This window comes from Thamnophis sirtalis, unplaced genomic scaffold (genome assembly GCF_051295495.1).
Source record: "Thamnophis sirtalis isolate CommonGarterSnake01/CBP01778 unplaced genomic scaffold, rThaSir2_p1.2 scaffold_1, whole genome shotgun sequence".
NCBI lineage: Eukaryota > Metazoa > Chordata > Lepidosauria > Squamata > Natricidae > Thamnophis > Thamnophis sirtalis.
Genome location: NW_028261381.1, coordinates 122,262,381 through 122,283,558, shown reverse-complemented (window position 1 = coordinate 122,283,558; position 21,178 = coordinate 122,262,381). Strand labels below are relative to the sequence as shown.

The 21,178-nt window shown below is 37.9% G+C and overlaps 1 protein-coding gene across 12 annotated transcripts in view; it reads left to right on the top strand.

Annotated features, from left to right (window-relative positions):
- Positions 1-7,544: 7,544 nt before the first annotated feature.
- Positions 7,545-21,178, top strand: part of HECTD1 (HECT domain E3 ubiquitin protein ligase 1) — a 72,614-nt gene continuing 58,980 nt past the window's right edge. For 7 of the 12 annotated variants that reach the window (XM_087723349.1, XM_087723330.1, XM_087723338.1 and 4 more), the window contains exons 1-3: positions 7,546-7,720; positions 11,186-11,448; positions 20,449-20,683. In XM_087723349.1, coding sequence (XP_087579475.1) covers positions 11,309-11,448; positions 20,449-20,683 — 375 coding nt within the window. In that variant the 5' untranslated portion in view covers positions 7,546-7,720; positions 11,186-11,308. The other 5 variants (XM_087723363.1, XM_087723360.1, XM_087723357.1 and 2 more) reach the window with 3 other exon arrangements.

Below are 21,178 nucleotides of genomic sequence, written 5' to 3'. Positions count from 1 at the left end.
CTCATTTCAAAACTGGACCCTTTCCTTAACAAGATCAGTGTTCTGGTTTTTTTATTTTATTTTTTCAAGATTCCCATATTCCATAAAGGACAGGGGATTTATCAAAGCTAGATAGAAAAGGAAACATAAACTTTGGTGATTTCTCAATAGACTGCTGAAGGCATCAATGGAAAAGGGGAATATAGTTATTGTCAAACACAAATAAAATGTAGAACATCAAGAGATGTTGATGTTAAACATTCCTGAACATTAATAAGTGCCTGCTCCAATCACTCAATATAGTGGCAGAATAGTTAATGCCAAATTGTTTTTTCCTATATTAGTAAGTGCAGAATATTTTAGCATTTGCATGACATAACAACCTGTGTTTCCTCCAAAATATGACCTACGCAGAAACTAAGTCCAAGCTTGATTTTTATACCTGTGCCTAATATAAGTACTATCCTCAGAATAAGTCCTAATTAAGACCCCGCCCACTCCAGGGTGCACCAGTAAAAATTAAGCTAGGGTTGGGATGGGGTGCTGGTGGAGCTGCCATACTACTTACCTTCGGATAGTTGCAGTCAGGCCTGGCACAACTTGGCCCATTTCTTCTGCAGAAGGCATCTGTACCCGATAACAGAGTTCCGGATAGATCTGGAGCTCTGTTATCGGCTACAGAGATTTTCAGAAAAGCCTTGCTGGCTGCAATTATCTGAAGCCGACGAAGTTCCTGAAGGCTGCTGACAGCGAAAAGGAGGCCAAGGGGTGGGGGGGATGATACATGCAAGTGAGGGGAGTCAGTGGACAACATTCCTCCCCCGGAAATAAGACCTGGTGTCTTTTTTGGTGGGGAAAAAATTATAAGACAGGCCTTATTTTTGGGAAAACATGGAAGTTATAGTAAACTAGCAGGCAAAATGTTGCAAGACTAAAATAGCTGTGTAAGCTATTTAAGATGTACATGTAGGTGCACAAAAGCCAATTGTCTTAGCATAGATGCTATCTGAAAGCACTGGTTACTTTTTTAACATCAATTTATTTTATTCAAAACATTAAAATATAATCTCTCCCAAAAAGAAAAAAAATACAAATTCAAAACTCCACAAAAAACCCAACCCTTGCTGAATACTGATAACTATATTTCAAAGATAGTAACATTTCCCACCACGAAGCAGACACACAGTTTATAAGTTTCTACCACACTGTTTACCCTACTTACTTAATCTGACAACTATCTATTATATGGAACCATACTTAACAGCTAAAACCAACGGCTAAATTAAACTTCAAAACAAACAAACCCGTTAAGAGTCTATTTATTGTATTTCACTTGCAGAAAGTCGACAACGGCTTCTGGTCTACTTTAAATCGTGATGATAGTTGTCTCTGGTCCATCCAGGATCAAATAGCCTTGACTAGTTCTTAATAATAAAGCTTTTCCTTAAACTATTAAGTGAGATCTTTCCTAACAATTGGATTTTATTCTCCAAAGTCATAAGACTTTGTTTTGTACCATCTCCACAGCATTTGTTGCATCAAAACATCTCCTGCAAGTTGTTACATCACAACTCTTAACATTAGTTTCCAATTGGGTATAATCCATTCCCAAATCTGCCTCAATCTTCTTGAAAAAGTTGAGTTCATCACTGGTCAATTCTGTCAATGTTGAGTCTTTAAAACCCATATCTTTCTTGGAGCCCTCTAACCAACTTGTATTTTCCAAGTCAATCTCATCTTTCAGATCTGCCAGCAGCAAATTACATTCCAATCCTTCTAGTTGTAAATCTTGTTGTAGTGCTGCTACTTACATCTGATTACCAACTTCAAGTTGATTTAAAACCATCATTATTTTATGAAGTTTCTTATCCAAATTTTCCAGTTGGACTGTTTGAAGTTACAATGGCACTGAAAAGTGACATGACCGTTTTTCACACTTACAACTGTTACAGAATCTCCACAGTCATGTGACCAAAATTCAGACATTTGGCACCTGACTCATATTTATGACAATTGCAGTGTCTTGGGTCACCTTTTGGAATTTTCTGACAAGCAAAATCGAATGGGAAGCCAGACTCTCTTAACAACCGTGTTACTCACTCAAACAACTGCAGTGATTCACTAAACAGGTCTGGCAAGAAAGATTGTAAATGGGACAAAACTCACTTAACAGCTATCTTACTTAGCAACAGAAATTTTGGGTTCAATTGTGATCATAAGTCAAGAACTACCTGTAGAAACTCTACTAGGCACAAACAATTCTTGGGGTTTGGGAAAACCCTAAAATCATCCTGGATAGCAGAAAAGATATTAGTCAGCCCTGAAGAAGATGGGACAAATGTTTCATGTGAGCAACATTTAAAAAAAAATGTATGGAATTCTTTTCCTATTCCTGATTGGCTAGAATACTAAACTGAGTCTTCCTCATTACTCTGCTCTGAGTTGTGCAGCACAAGCCAGATATTTCAGCAGAGTATTCACTTCCTGTCTGATGGACTTATGGGACTGAAGAAGCCACATACATATGTAGTTCATTTGGTTCATTTGTAGATCTTACATAAGGCAAAGCAAGCTGACTAAATCCAATTAACTGTTTATAAAGCCAAATGTAGAACAGTAATACAAAACCCCACAAATTCCTATTTCAATGTCATTTAAAGAGAACTGACTAAAGTAAGTTATACCAATTTATATAGTGGCTTTACTATCCAGTCATAATAACATTATTTCAATATTCAAAGTATTCTTTTTTAAAAATTATAGTGTACTTTCACACTTGTCTTACACAAAAACCCTAAAATACAATCTTACAGCAACATGACTAAATAAAACATTGAAAGAACGTGGTAAGCAACCTTTAGCATGTTCCTTGTTGCAGCACATTGCACAACCCGATGAATAGTAAACATAAGCTATATTTACAGATGACGTGGAGTTGCACTTGTGATTGCCAGGATCCAAGATTACACTCAGCAACACAAAGTGGAAGGCAAGCAGTTAAATCTTATGTTTATATCCCAAGGGTCATACTACCAAAACTGAAAGACAAATGTTACAATGTAAATATGCAGCTAAATCAGAAACATTTTTTCATCAAACAAAATTAAAATATTTGGGGGTTCTTTGCTGGGAAACTTTTGAAAGAAGACATCTGAAAAGTCAGCTAACCAGCTAATCCTTTATAACTTTATCTACGGACAAATCAATTAAGTATCTAATCTCGACTGTTCCATTAACTGTAACTAGAGAATAATCTGAAACAGAAATCAAGGCAGGGAAAATATGCAAAGCATGGCTGTAAGAATTATTTCCATCCCTTGAATAGCAGCTTCACTCAACAGGGAGAGAGGCTTAAGAATGGAGGAGTCAAAAGCATTCCAAGCCACTGCCCAGCCATCTCCCACCATAGGAGATTTTGTTCTGATTCTTTTTCCGACCTCAGCAGACCCTACCAGAAGAGATCCATTTTCAAATTCAATTAGGGGGGGGGGGGTTGGCTTCTCCCATCACATCAAATTTGGTTCTGTTCTGGAGACATAACCTCTTAATAGATAGATGGCCAAAATCTCAGCTTATACAATTTATTTTCAATATTCTGTTGGGCTGGCAAGCATAAAAAATAAACACATAATACAGATTGAAATGTCAGTTTGGCTATTAATATTTTTTGCATTCGGCACAAGTTGGAAAATATTTAGTAACACTACTAAGTGCTACCTTGACTTCAAGTACTATATAAGTTTTGCTCTACTTGTATATAAAAAGCAATGTCATTCCATATAATTAAAATAAAGGAATTATTCAGAATGCTCATACTTGAATTTTGATACTTTAAAGTGGTACATATTCGAAGTAAATTTGTTTTGCAATAAAACTAGATGTAATAATTAAGACACTAAGCTAGAAACCAGGAGATTGTGAGTTCTAGTTCTGCCAAAGACAGAAAGCTAGCTGACTGACTTTAGGTCAGTCATTCCTTATTTGTCCTAGGAATACGTATATGACAAGTCACATCCAAAACCTTGCCAAGAAAATTGGAAATAGTTGCCAAGACTGAATTGAAGGCACCAAAAAAAGTATTTTCAAACCCCTAATTTTATACTTTCATCTATTATTACTAAACACTATTTTTATACATTGGAAAAAGCCTATCTCATTTGAATGATAATTCTTTTAGACTATAGAGGGTCAGAAAGATTACAAAACAAACATAAATCTATTTTATGTATCACACTAATATATTTAAATCAGAAATGATTCATAGCATCAAGACATATTCATTGCCTCACACAACACTGCCCAGAAGTAATTTCACCAATAAATAATAGCCATGAATATCTAGATTCTATATTTAAACTCAGCTACTGAATCAGCTATAATTGACTGTGTTTCCACACAAATCCACAATCCAGTTTTGTGTGGTATGTGAATCTGGCCTTAATATCATTTACTTTCCAGATTTGTCCTTTATAACAGGGGTTCCCAATCCCTACAGCCTGCTACCGAGCCGGAACTGGGCCACAGAAATGGCAGGCATGTGCATCTGCAACTTGCTAAAGCAGCAGGCAAGTGTTGGCGCACACACTCTATTTGCACAAGCAGAGGGTGTGCATGCTCACTTCTTGCCCACCACTCATGCAGAATCATTACCTCCCCCCCCCACTCTCAGCTGGTCTGCAAAGCCGGAAAGTTTGGGAAACTGTGCCCTATAAACATGTAAAATACTGGTGCTGGATTTAGAAGAGATGCTTAAATGCTTCATTGAACATTCTTACTGCTTAAAATCAACAGTCTAAAAATATTTTGATTCAACTAGTGTTTCATATTTCCTTAATACAAATTGTTCAAATCAATATCCCTTTACTGACAATATAAAATACCCTCAAAATATCTTCTTCAAGTATTGTAACACTAATATACAAGTCTTACAAATTAGTCTCCATCTGGAGACATAAAGCTCAGAGGTTCACCTAAAGCAAACTGTTTTAATGAGAAGTCAGAGGAGCCACCATTGTATTTCATTAGTTGAAATAATAAAAATTGGAAAGAAAGGTTTACTAATTGGAGGTGGCATACATAAACCAATATAAGCTATTTGTCTTTATTAGAAACACGGGATTCTAATAAATCTTAAGCTTCAGAGCAAAAATTGTCAAACCTATAAAAAACAGATTGAATTTACAGGCTATAATGTGTGGGTTAAAGGGGGCATTTGAGCTCACCTAGAGGAACTCTTTGCCCAAAGAGCCACTTGTTTTAGTTTATTATAAGTTGAAAAGTTTGTGTAAGACAGAGAAAGTTGATTCTGAAGAAGATGCAACAAACAGTTTATGTGTAAAATCTGCTTGTACGATGAAGCAACAAGGAATACTTTGCCTTTTTAACCATTAGCTGATGGAGTCTGAAGAATGTTAGAAATATGACAACGATCATATTAGAATTGTCTAAATCAGGGATGTCAAACTCATGACATCACATTGTTATCACATGACATATTGCGACTCCCCCCCCTTCACTAAACCAGGGTAGGCATGGCCAGTGCATGACACATCTGGCCCAGGGGCCATGAGTTTGATACCCCTGCTCTAAATAATATGAACATTATTTTACCTCAAATTTCCATTCAATGATTAAAATATGATTAAAAGGAAGTATATAATTATTGTAAATTACATTAATACAGTATTACATCACATGAAGCCAGAGTAACTTTCTCTAGTGTCTTACTAGTGACTTCCAGTCAGTGACATGTGACTGGTTATCCTTGTGTGAAGAGTCATATTTATATTTTCTGCATACATCCAATTTTCTACTGGCCAACAAAAAGATCTCCCAGGTAGCCACTCATAATGTTTAAATATACTATAATTTTAAAATCATTGTCATTAGTTCTTTGTGACTAAGAAATGTATTTACCAAAAATGCCACTCAACTCCACTAATTGGGATAACTATGGTTGTCAAAACATGGAGATATTCTCAACTTTTAACTCATGGCAAAATTGCAGAGAATTACATACAGAATAAGTAAATAGTTCATATTTAATGACACATCAGAGAATTATATATTATAGCTTTAATATATGAGCTACTTATAATATTGAGCTTTAGATAAGAGTTCTATATGTTTAGTTCTTTATAGCTGAGATACATCCCAATTGCAGAATATGACTGTTCCACTTCTGTCCTAAACATAGTACTTGCAGAGAATGTCTCGCTAATTTTATTTTACCTATTTTTCACATAATACATGTTCAGAATTTCAACATGAAGGTCCCAACATCTAAGAACATAGAAAGGGGGGGGGGACAAAAAATGATGGCCAAAAGAGTAAATATAAATTCTTCATACCAAAGTAAGTTATACTTGTAAAATCCAGTATGCTTAGAAATTGCAACAATTTCTTTGAATTGGAGGAATAGTGTATATACATATTAGTAACTGTCTCTTAATTGGAATCAAAAGGGCTACGATAGCTCCAACTGTGCAAAAAGCTAGTTACTATATGGAAGCACAAGAAACCAAGCACTCAAAAGTTACAATAGGCTTACTTCTTTTCAGTACTAAAACTGTAGTAGCATCAATTAACTTTCTGCTCAATATGCATTAAAGCGCTAAATGAAGATCATATATCCTATTAAAAACCTGTCCCATACCCAAAATATAGACATCTAAGCTCTATAAAACCTGGGACTTAAAAGATACACATTTCCACAACTGGCTCCAACATGTTTGGTGAGAATTACTATCGTTATTCCACATTCAGATGGAAAACACCCCTGAGAAGGTCTCTTTTGATACATACAGGACCTGGATGACTGAGAATCCTTCAGACAGCTGTGAGAAGACTAACCCCGATAGGCAGTAAACCAATGTCAGTAAATACGTATTTTAACCAGCCCTTTCAATACTTGTCCCCTACAAAGTTGTACTAAAAGCTCCATTGCTTGTTATCAAAGCTAAGAACAGAGTTGGAAGGGACCTTGAAGGTCATCTAGTCCAACCCTGCCTCCCACCGCCGCCCAAGCAGGAGAGCTCCCCCCCACACCATTTCTGACAGATACAGATTAACAGAATTGGAAGGGACCTTATAGGTCATCTAGTCCATCCCCACCCCCGCTCAAGCAGGACACTCTACATCATTTCTGACAGATGGCAGTCCAGTCTCTTCTTGAAAGTTTCCAGTGGTGAAGCTCTCCCCAGAGAATAGTCCAATTTATTTATTTATTTTTAAAAAAGCTTTTTTTAAAAAAAGATCGCCTGGGTGGTGAGCTCGAACGACGTCTCTATTCTTTCGCAAGGAACTAAAGTCAAACCAGCGAACCGAAAACAGGGTTCGCCCCGTCCGAGGACCGAGCGAGGTCACGGTACCTCCGGCCTCGAGTTATAATGGGCAGAAAGAGGAAGCCCGGAATCACTCGTGACGCGGGAAGGGAAGGAGGAAAAAAGGCCGGAACGGCGTTCTCCGCAGCGCCCCCTCCGGCCGCTTTGTGTTACTTCGGAGTCCGCCTCGGCCTGACTTGGAGCCCGACGGACTCCTCCTCCTCCTCCTCCTCTTCCTCTCGTGTGTGTGTGTGAGTGTGTCTCGGTGGCGCTCCGTCTTAATCCTCCCCCCCTCAGCTTCTGCCGGGAGGATCAAGATGGACGGGGTACGACGCTGTCTGGCGGCCGACTGAGGAAAGGCCTCCGAAAACTGAGGAGGAGGCGGCGGCGGCGGCCGCGGGGGAAGCCCGGGCGCCGAGGTGAGCGAATCTCTGGGTCGACGGGAGAGGAACCCTCGCGCTGCCCGGCCTGGCGGCGGTGTTTCCTGAGCCACCTGACCGTGATGCCCTGCGAGGCCTGCGGCTGGCGGAGAACGCGAGTGCCGCAGCAGTGACGGTATAGGGAGCTTCCGGGGAAAGAGTTTGGTTTCTCTGGGACGGTCGATGGGGGAGAGATGGCCGTAGTAGAGCTTCCGCAGAGCCTCGGCTATAGGCGATGGTTGGTAGGCCCGGAAAAAAAACAGCAGGGCTTGGGCTTTACGGACGGAAGAGAAGGGACCGAGTTCACTTACTGGGCCCAGAGCGAGGTCCTGTCCATAAAGAAAGGGGGGTTGCTGGGCCTGCTCTTGTCCGGGCTTTCTCGGGGTCGGTGGGGAAGAGTCACAGGGGCTTCTCGGCCCTCTGCTTTGGGACTTTAAGGGGTGAGAAACAGTTTCCCCTTAAGACCTGGAAGAGGGTTCCCGGACGCTGCTTCCGGCTCCTCTTGTTTTATTTGGAGGTGGGGTTCGGGGGGGGGGGCAACAAATACCTATAGGTTAGCCCTAGTATTTGACGGCCCACTCTTGTTGTAAAGAGTGCTTGTTGTAAATGGGTTCTGTGAAGGTAGGAAAAACTGCCTGGGTGTGAAGTCATCACTCGTTGCAGGTAGTTATCCTCCAGTGAGGGTGTCTTTGGGAAATTTGGGGTTATTTCCAGACTTAGTTTTTCTTTTTCTTATTAAGCTAGAGGTGGAACCTAACCTCTTCGGTATACAGGTAGTCCTCGACTTAACGACCACAGTTGAGCCTAACATTTCTGTTGCTATGTGAGTTTTGCCCCATTTTACCTACTTTTCTTGCCACGTTCCTTAAGTGAATCCCCTGCACTTCTTAAATTGGTAACACTGTTGGTAAGTGAATGTGGCTTCCCTGTTTTAGTTTGCTTGTCAGAAGGTTGCTAAAGGTGATCCTGGGACACTGCAACCATCATAAATATGAGTAGTTGCCAAGTATCTGAATTTTGGTCATGTGCCCATGGGGATGCTGTAAAGGTTGTGTGAAAAAATGGTCATAAGTCACTTTTTCAGAGATATTGTAACTTTGGTCATTAAACAAACTTGTAAATTGTGGACTATCTGTATGTAAAGTGTATGGCCTACCATACTACCGTTCCCATTCTTTCATGTTTACTTTGTTGGGGAGCGTTTGTGCAGTTTATTTCTCAATGATTTTTGCATTGAGATTCAGGTCTATTGAGAGGTCGGTCGATCATCTCAAAGAGTATATACAGGTAGTCCTCAACTTATGACCACAATTGATTGAGCCCAAAATGTATGTTAAGTGGGAATTTGATAAATAACTTTTTGCCCCCTTTTATGACTTTTTTTACCATGTTTGTTAAGTGATTTGCTGGACTTGTTAAATTGGTAACACAGTTGATAAGTGAATCTGGTTTCCTCAGTTTACTTTGCTTGTCAGAAGCTTGCAAAACATCTCATGACCCTGCGACATTGCAACTGTCATAAATCTAAACCATTGTTTAAGCATACAGAAGTAAATCACATGACCATAGGGATGCTGCAACAGTCATAAGTGTGAAAAATGGTCATAAATCACTTTTCAGTGCTGTTGTAACTTTGAACAGTCACTAAATAAACTGTTGTAAATTGAGGACTACCTATACTTTCCTCAATATAAATTGTATACTATTAATATCAATTTTTCCTGATTAACGTATGTGTGAGAGTCAGTTTTGTTGGTCATACTTCATACGAACAATCAGTATACATGTAGTTCTCGACTTACAATCACAATTGAGCCCAAAATTTCTGTTAAGTGAGACATTTGTTAAGTGAGTTTTCTCCCATTTTACCACTTTTTTTTGCCTCAGTTGTTAAGTGAATTACTGTAGTTGATAAGTTAGTAACTTGGTTGTTAAGTGAATCTGGCTTCCCAATTGACTTTGTTTGTCAGAAGGTCACAAATGATCACATGACCTTGGGACACAGCCATGGGCATAATTATGAACCAGTTGTCAAGCATCTGAATTTTGATCACATGATCATGGGGATGCTGCAATGGTTGTAACTATGAAAAATGGTCATAGATCACTCTTTTCAGTGTCATTGTAACTTTGGTCACTAAATGAACTGTTGCAAGTCAAGGACTATCTGTACAAATATAATTGAAACTTTTTCTAAGCATCACTTGTTTAAATCTATATATTTATACTCTTAGAAGCCAAAATAGCTTTATTTATCGCATGCTGCACAATCCTATATATATATTTAGAAATAAGCCCTCTTGAATTCAATAAACTTCCCGAGTTTACCTACTGCTGCATGTTTAACTCCCACTGATTTTTAATCATATATTTTTAACATGATCCTAATACTAAATTAAGATAACACAGACTGAACTTTAAGCACTTATTGAAATAAAACTTAGAAATACTACATCACAGCTTTTATTCTACAAACTGTATTCTGATTACAAAAAATTACAAGAAGTTAATTTTATAAAGTGTTACAGACACTACATACAACTGTGGCAAAGAAACACAGCAGTTTGAGGCATAAAACAACCAAAAGACTTTGGGTGTACTGTGTTTGGGTTCTCTTAATGATGATGAAAGGCAACATAGTAACAGCATGAAAAGAACAACTCCCTTCCCTCAAAGCACAGAATGTATTAGATTTCATGATATAAAACTATTCTAAGGAAAATTGGAATTAAATTGAAGTGTGCATTATCTTATTTTTATTTCATTTTTAAACTATATAATTTCAAAAAGAACTCAAGGTAATGTAGAAAAACATTAAAAATTATATCATGAAATTAATATCAAAGCAACAGAACACCTGATTAGGAAAAATTATAATGTATTTTATTGTAGGTTCTCAAGTCACTCCTGCTGTTAAGCAAACTCCATTATAATTTAGGATGAGATTTTTTTTAATCCTTGAAATGCTATTTACTTTTTTTTTCTCCATCAATAACTTAGAACAATAAATAACAGCGTAAACATCAAAGATTTAATACACTATTGTAATATTTCAATATATATTGCTGATATTATACTAGATATCTGAAATATATAAATTTGATGCTGTTCTTCTGTGATAATTTTAGAATTTTGCATTATAATAATAACACTTGTTTATATCTGGCTCCCACTTTAAAATTTATAGGCATCAGTATAATAGCTAGACCAAAATATAGTACCAGACTCTAAGCTTCTTACATTCCTAATGTAGATTTCTAAAATGTATAAATGTTAGCAGAGCCTTCGCTGCTCAAATACTATTCATTTATAATATTTCAAGTGCACCTTTTCCAAATGATTCTGAAGCATTGCAGAGTTAATTTATTGGGGTACAAAATATATCATACTAGTAACACACATACTTATTGTGATAAATGAGGAAGTACTAACAGAGACCTTAACTACAAATCTTCTTTTTTTTAGGTGAAGATTGCAAAGCCATTGGATTTCTTCAGAGTAGAAGATTAATTAGGCCAGAGCTATTTGACTGGATTTAAAAAAGAATTTTGGTTTCTTTTTAATTTAAGAACAGACTACTTTAAAATCATGGCAGATGTGGACCCAGATACATTGCTTGAATGGCTTCAGATGGGTCAGGGGGATGAAAGAGACATGCAGCTAATAGCACTGGAGCAGTTATGTATGCTGCTGCTGATGTCAGACAATGTGGATCGGTGCTTTGAAACGTAAGTAAAGTTTGTTTTGGTTTTACGCTTTTATGTCAGATACTCAGATTGATTTTTATTGTGGTTAAATGTTACTGGGTATGTGTGACAAACATTATTCAAATTGTACTGATACAGAAATCTCTGTATCAATGTTGACAATCTGTTGAAAGCAGTGGTGTTAGGAAATATCAGTAAGACCAGCTATATGGTGCTGTTTGCATTATAAAGTGACTTGTGCTCATATCAAAGATAATATGGGTTCAAGAAGAACAGATAAATGCCCATATTAGGGCCTGCCTTGTGGTGATAAGAGTGATGAAGTATACTTATTTCTATGTTTTCTTATTGTATCTTCCAAATGTTGTCTAGTAGCCCAGTTCAGATTGACCTAATCCTTCATTCTGAGTTGGGCTTGTGTGATGAAGTTGTCTGAGGCATTATCTTATGATGTTATGTGGGAGGTGTTTGAAGCTGTTAGTCTTGAAAAAATAGCTAAGGTTCTTGGTGATGTGGGTGTGACCATCTATGTTTTAGATCCATGCTCTTCCTGATTGGTTAATGCATCCTGGGAGAACGGCATGTAAGTGGAGCCATGCAGTGGTAAATACTTCTTTGAGAGATGGGATGAATCCCACTGGCTCTGAAAGAGGTGATAGTCTACTTCCTCTTTGTGAAAGTTTCACAGAATGCCATAGATTCAGACAATTCCTTCCCAAAATTTCTTTCAGAGGAAGATTATGGAGAAAGCAGGTAACTATAGTTTCTTCCTCGTGAAAGCAGACTATATTAAACTCCATCAGTCAGGTTTCAGACCAGGATATAAACTGAGATAGCTTTGGTTGCTCTTTTCAATAAACTCTGGCAAACACATCATGGAGATAAGTGGTTCTAACCTAGCTTTTCTTGATCTCTCGGCTGTCTATGACACTCTTCATATGGTTTTATGAATGGAGGCATCAATTTAGGGTGTTGTAGGTACTGTAATCTCCTTCCTCTGGTAGATCCAGGCACCATTAGGTGACAGCAATCTAGTCCAAGAACTGTGCTTTACAAAGGGCCTCACTACTCCCTCATCCTCGAACTCAATGAAGAGCATCATCATTAACATAGGGAGCAGTATCATCAGTATGCTGATAGCACAGTGGCAGTAGTTTTGGGTCATTGGATCCTAGAATCAAATAAAATTTAAAGAGATTTCTTCCTTCAATTTGGGCCAGGGTGTACAACCATGTTTTGATTTAGGGCACAGGTTGGGGGCCCTCCTCGATTCAAATATTTCTAGGGCAGGTGACAGTTGTGTCTGGGTAGAGAAATTGCTTTGTTTCATAGTATGCACCAAATGCACCTCTTCATGAGGCCCTCATCATGATCACTCATACCTTAATCAATTCTCAATAGAGTATTGCAACACCCTAAGGGCCACTCGTAAGACCAATTAGAAAGTTCATGTGACCCATAATGCAGCAGTAGAGGATGTTGTGGGCGTTCTTTTTTATGCTCATGTAATACCTCTACTCCACAAACTGCATAGGATCTCCATAGATTTCTGGGAGCAATTCAAGGTGTTGGGCTGATTGAGACTTACATGACATAGAACTAGGTTATTTGTAGAATTACCTCCTTCCAAGGATATCTGCCTGTCTTCCAGACACTGACAGAGAGGACATTCTTTGGATGCCTTGGTGGAAACAATGTGATCATATAGGACCCAGGAGGTGTGGCTTCTTGCTAGTATGACCAGCCCTTTAGAATGATCTTCTCATGTCATATGGCCCTGAACCTGCAGTCCTTTAGAAAGAAACTATAGACTATGGGTCTTGGGTTCAGAATGAATAGAGCCCCCAATTGATTACTAAAGAAGATTTCACTTCTTATAGCCATTTTATCAATCTATTAAATTTTAATAAGATACATTGCTTTGTACCAATGTATTCTTCTTGTTGTATGCTGCCCAGCACGGTAAGGTCTCTGTTCAGCAACTATATATTTTAGTTGGAGGCAAACAAAGTAATTTACTTCTTGGGAAGTACCAGTGTATAATAGGACTTTAAACAAAACCATTGGGAATCCTTTTATTCTTGAGAGTTTGCTTTGCTAGCATGTGTTCACATCAGATATAGCAAAAATAATCTTGTTGTACAGCTTTTCTGTACTATATAGGGACCAATAAAGGGGGAAAAAAAGTGAATTCCATTCCAGACATCGTGGGAGGATAAAAATAAAATGATAAAAATATTTTTATTTTCAGTCTTTTACTGCCGTCCACCCTGCTCTCAAATGTTAAAATCTTGGTTTTTTAAGGTTGCTATTACAGACAATATTAATTTAGAAGAACTTGAGATGCTGGTGTCACAGCTGCTTCTTGGTTTAGGAATTGCCAAATGGCATAGATGTTAACAGAATTATGGTTTAGTTGCTCAACTTGGAAATGATGAGTTATTGTGGCCAGACATCTGCAGTATGTTTTAAATCATACCTACTACGTCCCAAAATTCAACCATCTTAATTTTTATGACATTTTTGTATTACAGCAACATTTTTAGTTCTGTTTTAATGATGATAGTTCCTATTTTTATTAACTACATCTAATAGGAAGTAACTTTTGTGAAAAAAGATCTTAGGAAATGACTAAAAGAAAAGTTCAACATGAATTCCTTGTCTTTTTAAAATATATTTTACAGTATTTTACAATATTTTATTTAATTTCTTCCATCAATATTACATTTTATTTATTTGGAAACAATAGAATAGTTGAAAGAAAGTAAGATAATTAGCTGAGTTTTGTAGCTATTTTTTATTGGAGCCCAAATATTTTGTGAACAGAGTGGCTTATGAAATTCAAAGGAGAAACCAAGGCAAGGTAGTGTGCATTTGTGTGTGTGTGTGTGTGTGTGTAGAATAAAAATCAACACTAAGCAACAAAAACTAGTATATCAATGGCAGCTTTCACTTAATGTAAGGGCAAAAACCCACTGCAAAGGGGCTGCTATGGTGTCTTTTAAATATAAAATGAGCTGTTTTATTTAATACCTTTGCTGTTAAAACGATGTTGACAGAAATACCACAAACTAAACAAAAATATATTTTATATTCTAGAATTCATTTCAAAATTTGCCTGAACCCATGTTGTTTGGTTTATAAATTACTGTTTCTTAGAACTGCTGACTTTCATAATAATGCTGATGTTCATTTTAATAATTCTGATTAGTGTTAGTCATCTTTCAGTAGCAATGATTCAGAGTGACCGATTTTTTGTCATTATAGATTTCTCTCATAGTATCATTTAAATATTTTAGCTATTATGTGACCCAGTTATAATTATTAGAGTGAAAAGTATTTTTTTCTTTTTTTAAAAAAACTTTTTTTATCAACCATGTTGTTATTACTGGGTCTTTTTATCCCTAATTATTTTTTTATCATTGGAGTGGTAGTAAGTGCTTTGGACAATAAAGTTGGGAATGCTTTTTAGTAGAAGGATATATTTCAATAAACAAAACTGATTTATAGAAAATCCGTACAGGTTGGATATACTGTAGGCCATTCTAGGATTCAAAAGCATTTAGTAATCATGTAACAATAGCATATGTGTGGAACATTATTTTTTCCATAATAACAGATAACCAAGTACTATCCTGTTTCCCTGTAAATAAGATCTCCCCGGATAATAAGCCCAATCAGGCTTTTGAGCGCATGCGCTAAAATAAGCCCTCCCCCCAAAATAAGCCCTCCCCGAAAATATTGCAACACAAGAGCAGCCATGAGGTGACCACACTCACCGCCTCCTGCACCTCAAAAATAATAAGACCTCCCTGAAAATAAGACCAAGTACTTATTTCGGTGGTCAAAAGAAAATAAGTGTCTTCTTTTCAGGGAAACACGATATTTTGTGGCATCTACTTCAGGTATAAAATAATGTATAAACTTTTGAGTTATTTAAAATTGTTAGTTAAGGTGGTACTGTAAATTTAAAATGTAAGGGAAAAGGGGAGTCAATGTTCAGACCATGAACCTACATTCATTGAATGCTAAGAGTGGGCTACATATTTTCAAATTAAAGTACAGAGTGTAGAAGAGATTATTGATTGTTCTAGCTTCTCCACACAATGTTTCAATAGGGCCAAGAAGGAAACATTGGAAATGAAGGATGATATAAGTTAAATAACTACTTTGATGGGATATTGCATGTTTTTAAATTTCAAATTTAGTAATATGTTTGTCCAGAGAGCTAAAAGAGAACAAATGAAATTCCTGTGAACATTTATTTAATGAAATTTATACCCCATGCATTGCAGTAGTGGCATTTATCTATCAGCAAGTGAGCCATCACAGCACCAGTTAAAAGTTTTCAAGCACAGGTATTCCTTGACTTACAACCATTCATTCAGTGACCGTTCAAAGTTATGATGACTCTGAATGAACCTATCCTGATCACATGAACACAATTAAGATCTTGGCAGCTTGCCTCCATTTATATGCAGGAGTGCTTCAACACCCTTCATCTCCCCCATCTTTTGACCTCCTGCACACTGTGGTCCATGACATCCCAGCCATCCTTCACTATTTCCTTCTCCCACAACTGACCAAGCATGCCTGTCCTGATCTTTCACAAATAGCTGCTAACTTCACAAGGCTTTCTCCTCCAGGTCACACAAAACATCTTGGGAAGATTTATTTATTTATTTATCATATTTATTGCTTCCCATCTTGCAGTTTAAGGCAATGCTGGGGACTTAAGATGGCCTCACATGGCGACCAGCTGCTGTGCAAAGGGCCAGGCATGCCTCATCAATATTGTGAACAAGAAGATGGTGAAGATCAGCTGGGATGGTTGGGACTGGGCTGAGGTAGCTGTGGTTTCCTGGGGCAGGAAGAAGCCACTTTGTACCATGTTGCTGGGCTGGGGTTGGATTTGAGGCCTCCATGCTGAAACTCAGGGGCTCTTGCAGTGTGAAGCCCAGCCCCAGTCTGACCCAATGGCATGGTGGAAAGGTGTTCTTGGAACATCGTAGTTCTGGATCTGAAAGAATTCCTGAACTGTAGTGCGAAGTCCTTCACAGCAAGAAGCCTAGCCTGGCCCAGCAGCATGGCAAAAAGAAGCTTCTTGGTGCACTGTGGTTCTGAGGCAGCAAGAAGCCCTTTTGTACCATGCTGTTGGACTGGGCTGGCTTCCTGGGGTAGCTGCAACTTAGGCTTCTTGCAGCACCATAACCACAATATACCAAGAAATACCACATTCTTTTCCTGGCTTCTGCCACTTGCACACATGTACCCGCATTCTATTTCCTCCTCATCTTTCTGAGCTCACACCACACTGCAGCATTGCGTCAACTTTCACATAACATACACCACCTCTCCCACCGCCAACTCCTTGCAGCACTCCCGCACTCTTTACCAGGGACCTCCTCTGCTTCCTGCTTAACCCTAGCATCTGAAGTAATGTCAGCAAATGGGACTGCCAGTATCATTAAGCAAGATGGTCACCTGCCATTGCACTTTACAGCCACATTGCTTAGCAATATTCCTGTCTCAGTGGTGGTTGTAAGTCGAGGACCACCTGTAATCCTATAAATAACCCTGAGTAAAGTGTATTGTAATTATTGTAGTAGTCCCGTGATGGCGAACCTATGGCACGCATGCCAGAGGTGACACGCAGAGCCCTCTCTGTGGGCACACGAGCCATTGCCAACTGCTCTTCCAGGTCCAGTGCACACGCATGCTCCAGTTTTGGCACTCGGTGTCAAAAAAGGTTAACCATCACTGTCCTATAAGGATCTGGATGGATTCCAAAGTTGAATCCTAACTACAAATTGTCCAGAAATCCATGGATTTTCTGATGCCTTTATTCAATCTAGAGCAAGGTGGATTACATTCCCCCTAAAGAAGTGGGTATGTAAATTGTAGGTTCTCCTGAACTCAGAACTATTGCACAACAGGCGGCGTCAGTGACAAGGTGGTGTTTGACCAACAGGCTGGTATATGAGTTGTGACATTCTTAAGTGTTAGAGAATACATTGCAAAATACATCCCTTTTTTAAATTTCCGGGTTAGACTACTGCAGTGATGGCTAAACTTTTTCGGTTGGAGTGGCCAAAGCCCACGTGCCTGAACCCCCAAAATGCAATGCGCACATACACCCCCTCACACACACACGCATATGTGCCTGACACCCCCCCGCATACATGTGTGAAACACACACACCACTCCCCTTCCATGAACGCATAACACCACCCCTGCACGCACCCCGCACATGCATGGCAGAGACCTGGAGACCAGCTGTCCAGCAGGAGGTGCACGCACATGTGCAACAGAGCTGAACTGAGGCGACGGCTTGCATGCCATCCGAGAGGGTGCTGCATGCCACATCTGGCACTTGTGCCATAGGTTCACCATCACGGCTATAGTCCAACTTTTGCAAAAGTTTCCTTTGAAAGGAAAGGATGGGGAGCAAATACATTTATCTCACACTATTAGATTGCAAAATATTATCTTTAAGTAGGGAAGAATCACTGCTACCTACAAGGCAGCTGGCACTATCTTTTCCCTCAGAGGTATTGATCATCTTCCAAATCCAACTCTCATCCCGTGTGTCACTAATCAGAAAATCCAGGGATGGCAAGGATCCAGTCTGCAGATGACTCTGTTCATACCATAGAGCAGTGGTCTCCAACCTTGGCAACTTTAAGACCTGTAGACTTCAATTCCCAGAGTTCCTCAGCCACAAGTCTTAAAGTTGCCAAGGTTGGAGACCACTGCCATAGAGAACCCTGCCCACATTATCAGAGATATCATTTAGTTAACATGTGGCAAGTAATTGTTAGGTATCTTACTGACATCCAAACTGGTCTGTCATCACTATAACTTACGACAATGATTTCCATTGCACAGAATGAATAAGTACTGTTCTTAATTCTGTCATAAATCAATTTTACTGAATAATACTGTCTTCTAACATAATCCTAGGGAATTATCTTCTTTCCACATGATTTAGTGCTTTATAGGTTATTAAGTACTCTTTTATCTTGTCCTGTTTATTTTTCTGACCTGGAATTGAGAAACTTTTTCAATGTTGCATATGGAAGCTTTCTGTTGCTGCCTGCAAAATTACTTATTCTGAGTTTGGTAGCGCCTTCATAATAGATCTGGAAGAACAGGAAGTTATTCCTGCTTAATTGTATGAATACAGAGAATTCTGTGTCAGCAGAATCCTATTATTGGATTTCATCTGTTATGTGGGAAAGCCATGGCAGCTGCATTGCGCAAAACAGCTTTTACAATAGTAATATGTTTTGTTGGATTTCATCTTTCTCAAATGAAGTTTTCCTTATTTCCTTTCCATTTTTGAGTTATAACCTTCACATAACGCTATGTGAAATTGTTAAAATATAATCTGCCTATTTTGATCCAACGTTGTTTGTTAAATTTAAAGCATTTGTCTCCTTAAATAATTTGTTTTAAGAAACATTCCTTTTAAAAAGAAGACTTTCAAGAAAAAGCCAGTCTTCATTCAAGTAGCTAAATAAAAAAATAATTTGAATAAATCACAATTGGAAGACAATGTTATTATATAGTGAATAAAAAGAATAGCAAAGAAACATGTTGGAATAGCATGTATGATAGGTAAACAAGGTTCTATTTCATATAAAAGAAAGCTAGGAAAATAAGTTTTCATTTAGTTTTAAACCCTATGTTCACCTTCAAGTATAGGCTACATAAATTGATGTAACAAATGCATACAAATATTTTCATAGAGTCAGATCAATATTGTCTCAAGACTGTTTATAGTGGATGTTTCAATTCTCCAGGGCTTCAAACAGAAGTCCTTTCCATCTTTTTTTTTACTTGCAGAACAGTATATTAGTATCCAGCAATTTCATCTTGAGTTCATTACTGTATAGTAGACTTTATTTTAGATAAAGATTGTTTCCAAATTTGGTTTCCTGCCAGTGAAAAGAACTCCTATTGGGAGATTAAATTCTGTGTGGCCTATTTCTCTGTGTATTATTCCCAAATCTCCAGAGATTTGGAACATCTGCCTTACTGCTGTCTGGTATACTATCCAATAATTTCTGCTGTATGATACTGATCTTTTCTTTTCTTCAGGGCAAGTCATTTGAAGAAGTTAAACTATTAAATTCACAGTGAGATATTAATTTGTAGGTGTCTATTATTTGGTCGTCTTGTGGGTAATCTGTTATGTAGAATACAAAGATAAACAATATGGTTTAGGACAAACTGAGAATTTTAGCTTTATATCTGCAATTATAAATTTCTGCTTGAAATTATTTGTGCAACTGAAAAATATTTCCGCTTATGGTTAAGGGTTCTGAATTTTTGTGATGCTCTATGTACCACAATCCTTTCTAACACATAGTTTTCTAAAGTACTTAATTAATATTCAGAATTGATTTGTTTGATTTTCTCTTTGCAGAGGAATGCAAACGAATGCAGGTTTAATAGCAAGTTAGCCTCTTGCAACCCATACAACCAAAGTATTGTAAAGATTTATGATATCAGTTCATCTTTAAAAATATATAACACTGCATTTAGTCCCATGTTTAGCCCATGGAGAGTAGCCCTCCTACAAACTATTCAAAATCATTGGGAGTCAGGCAATATATAGATTTAATAAATCATTATAATACACAAAGAATGATGTAACTGTCTAATAGAAATTGTACTTATTTGATTTAGAGAAATTAGATGGATCATTGGGAAAGTGTCTCATCAACATAATACAAATTTGAATACACACACACACACCACATATATATATTTGTTGACCTATATTATTTTGTTAAAATATTTTATATTTTAACCTTCAAAATAAAGCTTTCTCTAAGAAGTCTACAGTTTAAATTGATTTTAAAATTTAATTAAAAAAATAAACTGAAAAAGAACATGCAAATAATATAAATTGTACTATTTAGTCTCAACATTAATCTTGTAAATACTGGTAGGATAAATTTGAACAATGGAGAATGAATTTGTCATTGATAGATTGTATTTTTCTTCTTTCAGATGCCCCCCTCGTACTTTTTTGCCAGCACTATGTAAAATTTTTCTTGATGAAAGTGCTCCTGACAATGTACTGGAGGTAACAGCTCGTGCCATAACTTATTATTTGGATGTATCAGCAGAATGCACTCGACGGATCGTGGGAGTAGATGGTGCTATCAAAGCACTTTGTAATCGTTTAGTAGTTGTGGAACTTAACAACAGAACTAGTAGAGACTTAGCTGAGCAATGTGTAAAGGTAAGTTTGTATTATATATTTGTCACCAAGAAAAGCTATAAAGCACGTTTTCAGTAGTATGAATGTAGATAAGAATATAGTTGCTTTAAATTGAGAGTTTTGCTAAATGTAATTGCAAAAGCATATACTCATCACAGCCTGCAATTAAAGCCTTAGTGTACAAACTATCCTCCTCTATAGATTTATGCATCAGTATAGAGAAAACACACATAGTATAGCAGCAATGGCAAACCTTTTTTGGCTCGTGTGCCATAAGTGGGAGCGTAGGGGGGGGGGTCGTGCATGGGTGTGCTGCACCTATAATTAACGCATGACACCACCACCCCCAGTGTGCATGCGTGCATGAGAGATGCTCCCCCCATTTTTTGCTTGCTTTTTTCACCCTCCCCAGGCTCCAGAGGCTTTATAGGAGCCTGGGGAGGACAAAAACAGCCTCTCCCGCCCCTGCCCCCCCAGAGGCCCTCCGGAACACTTCAGGGACCTTCAGGAGGCTTC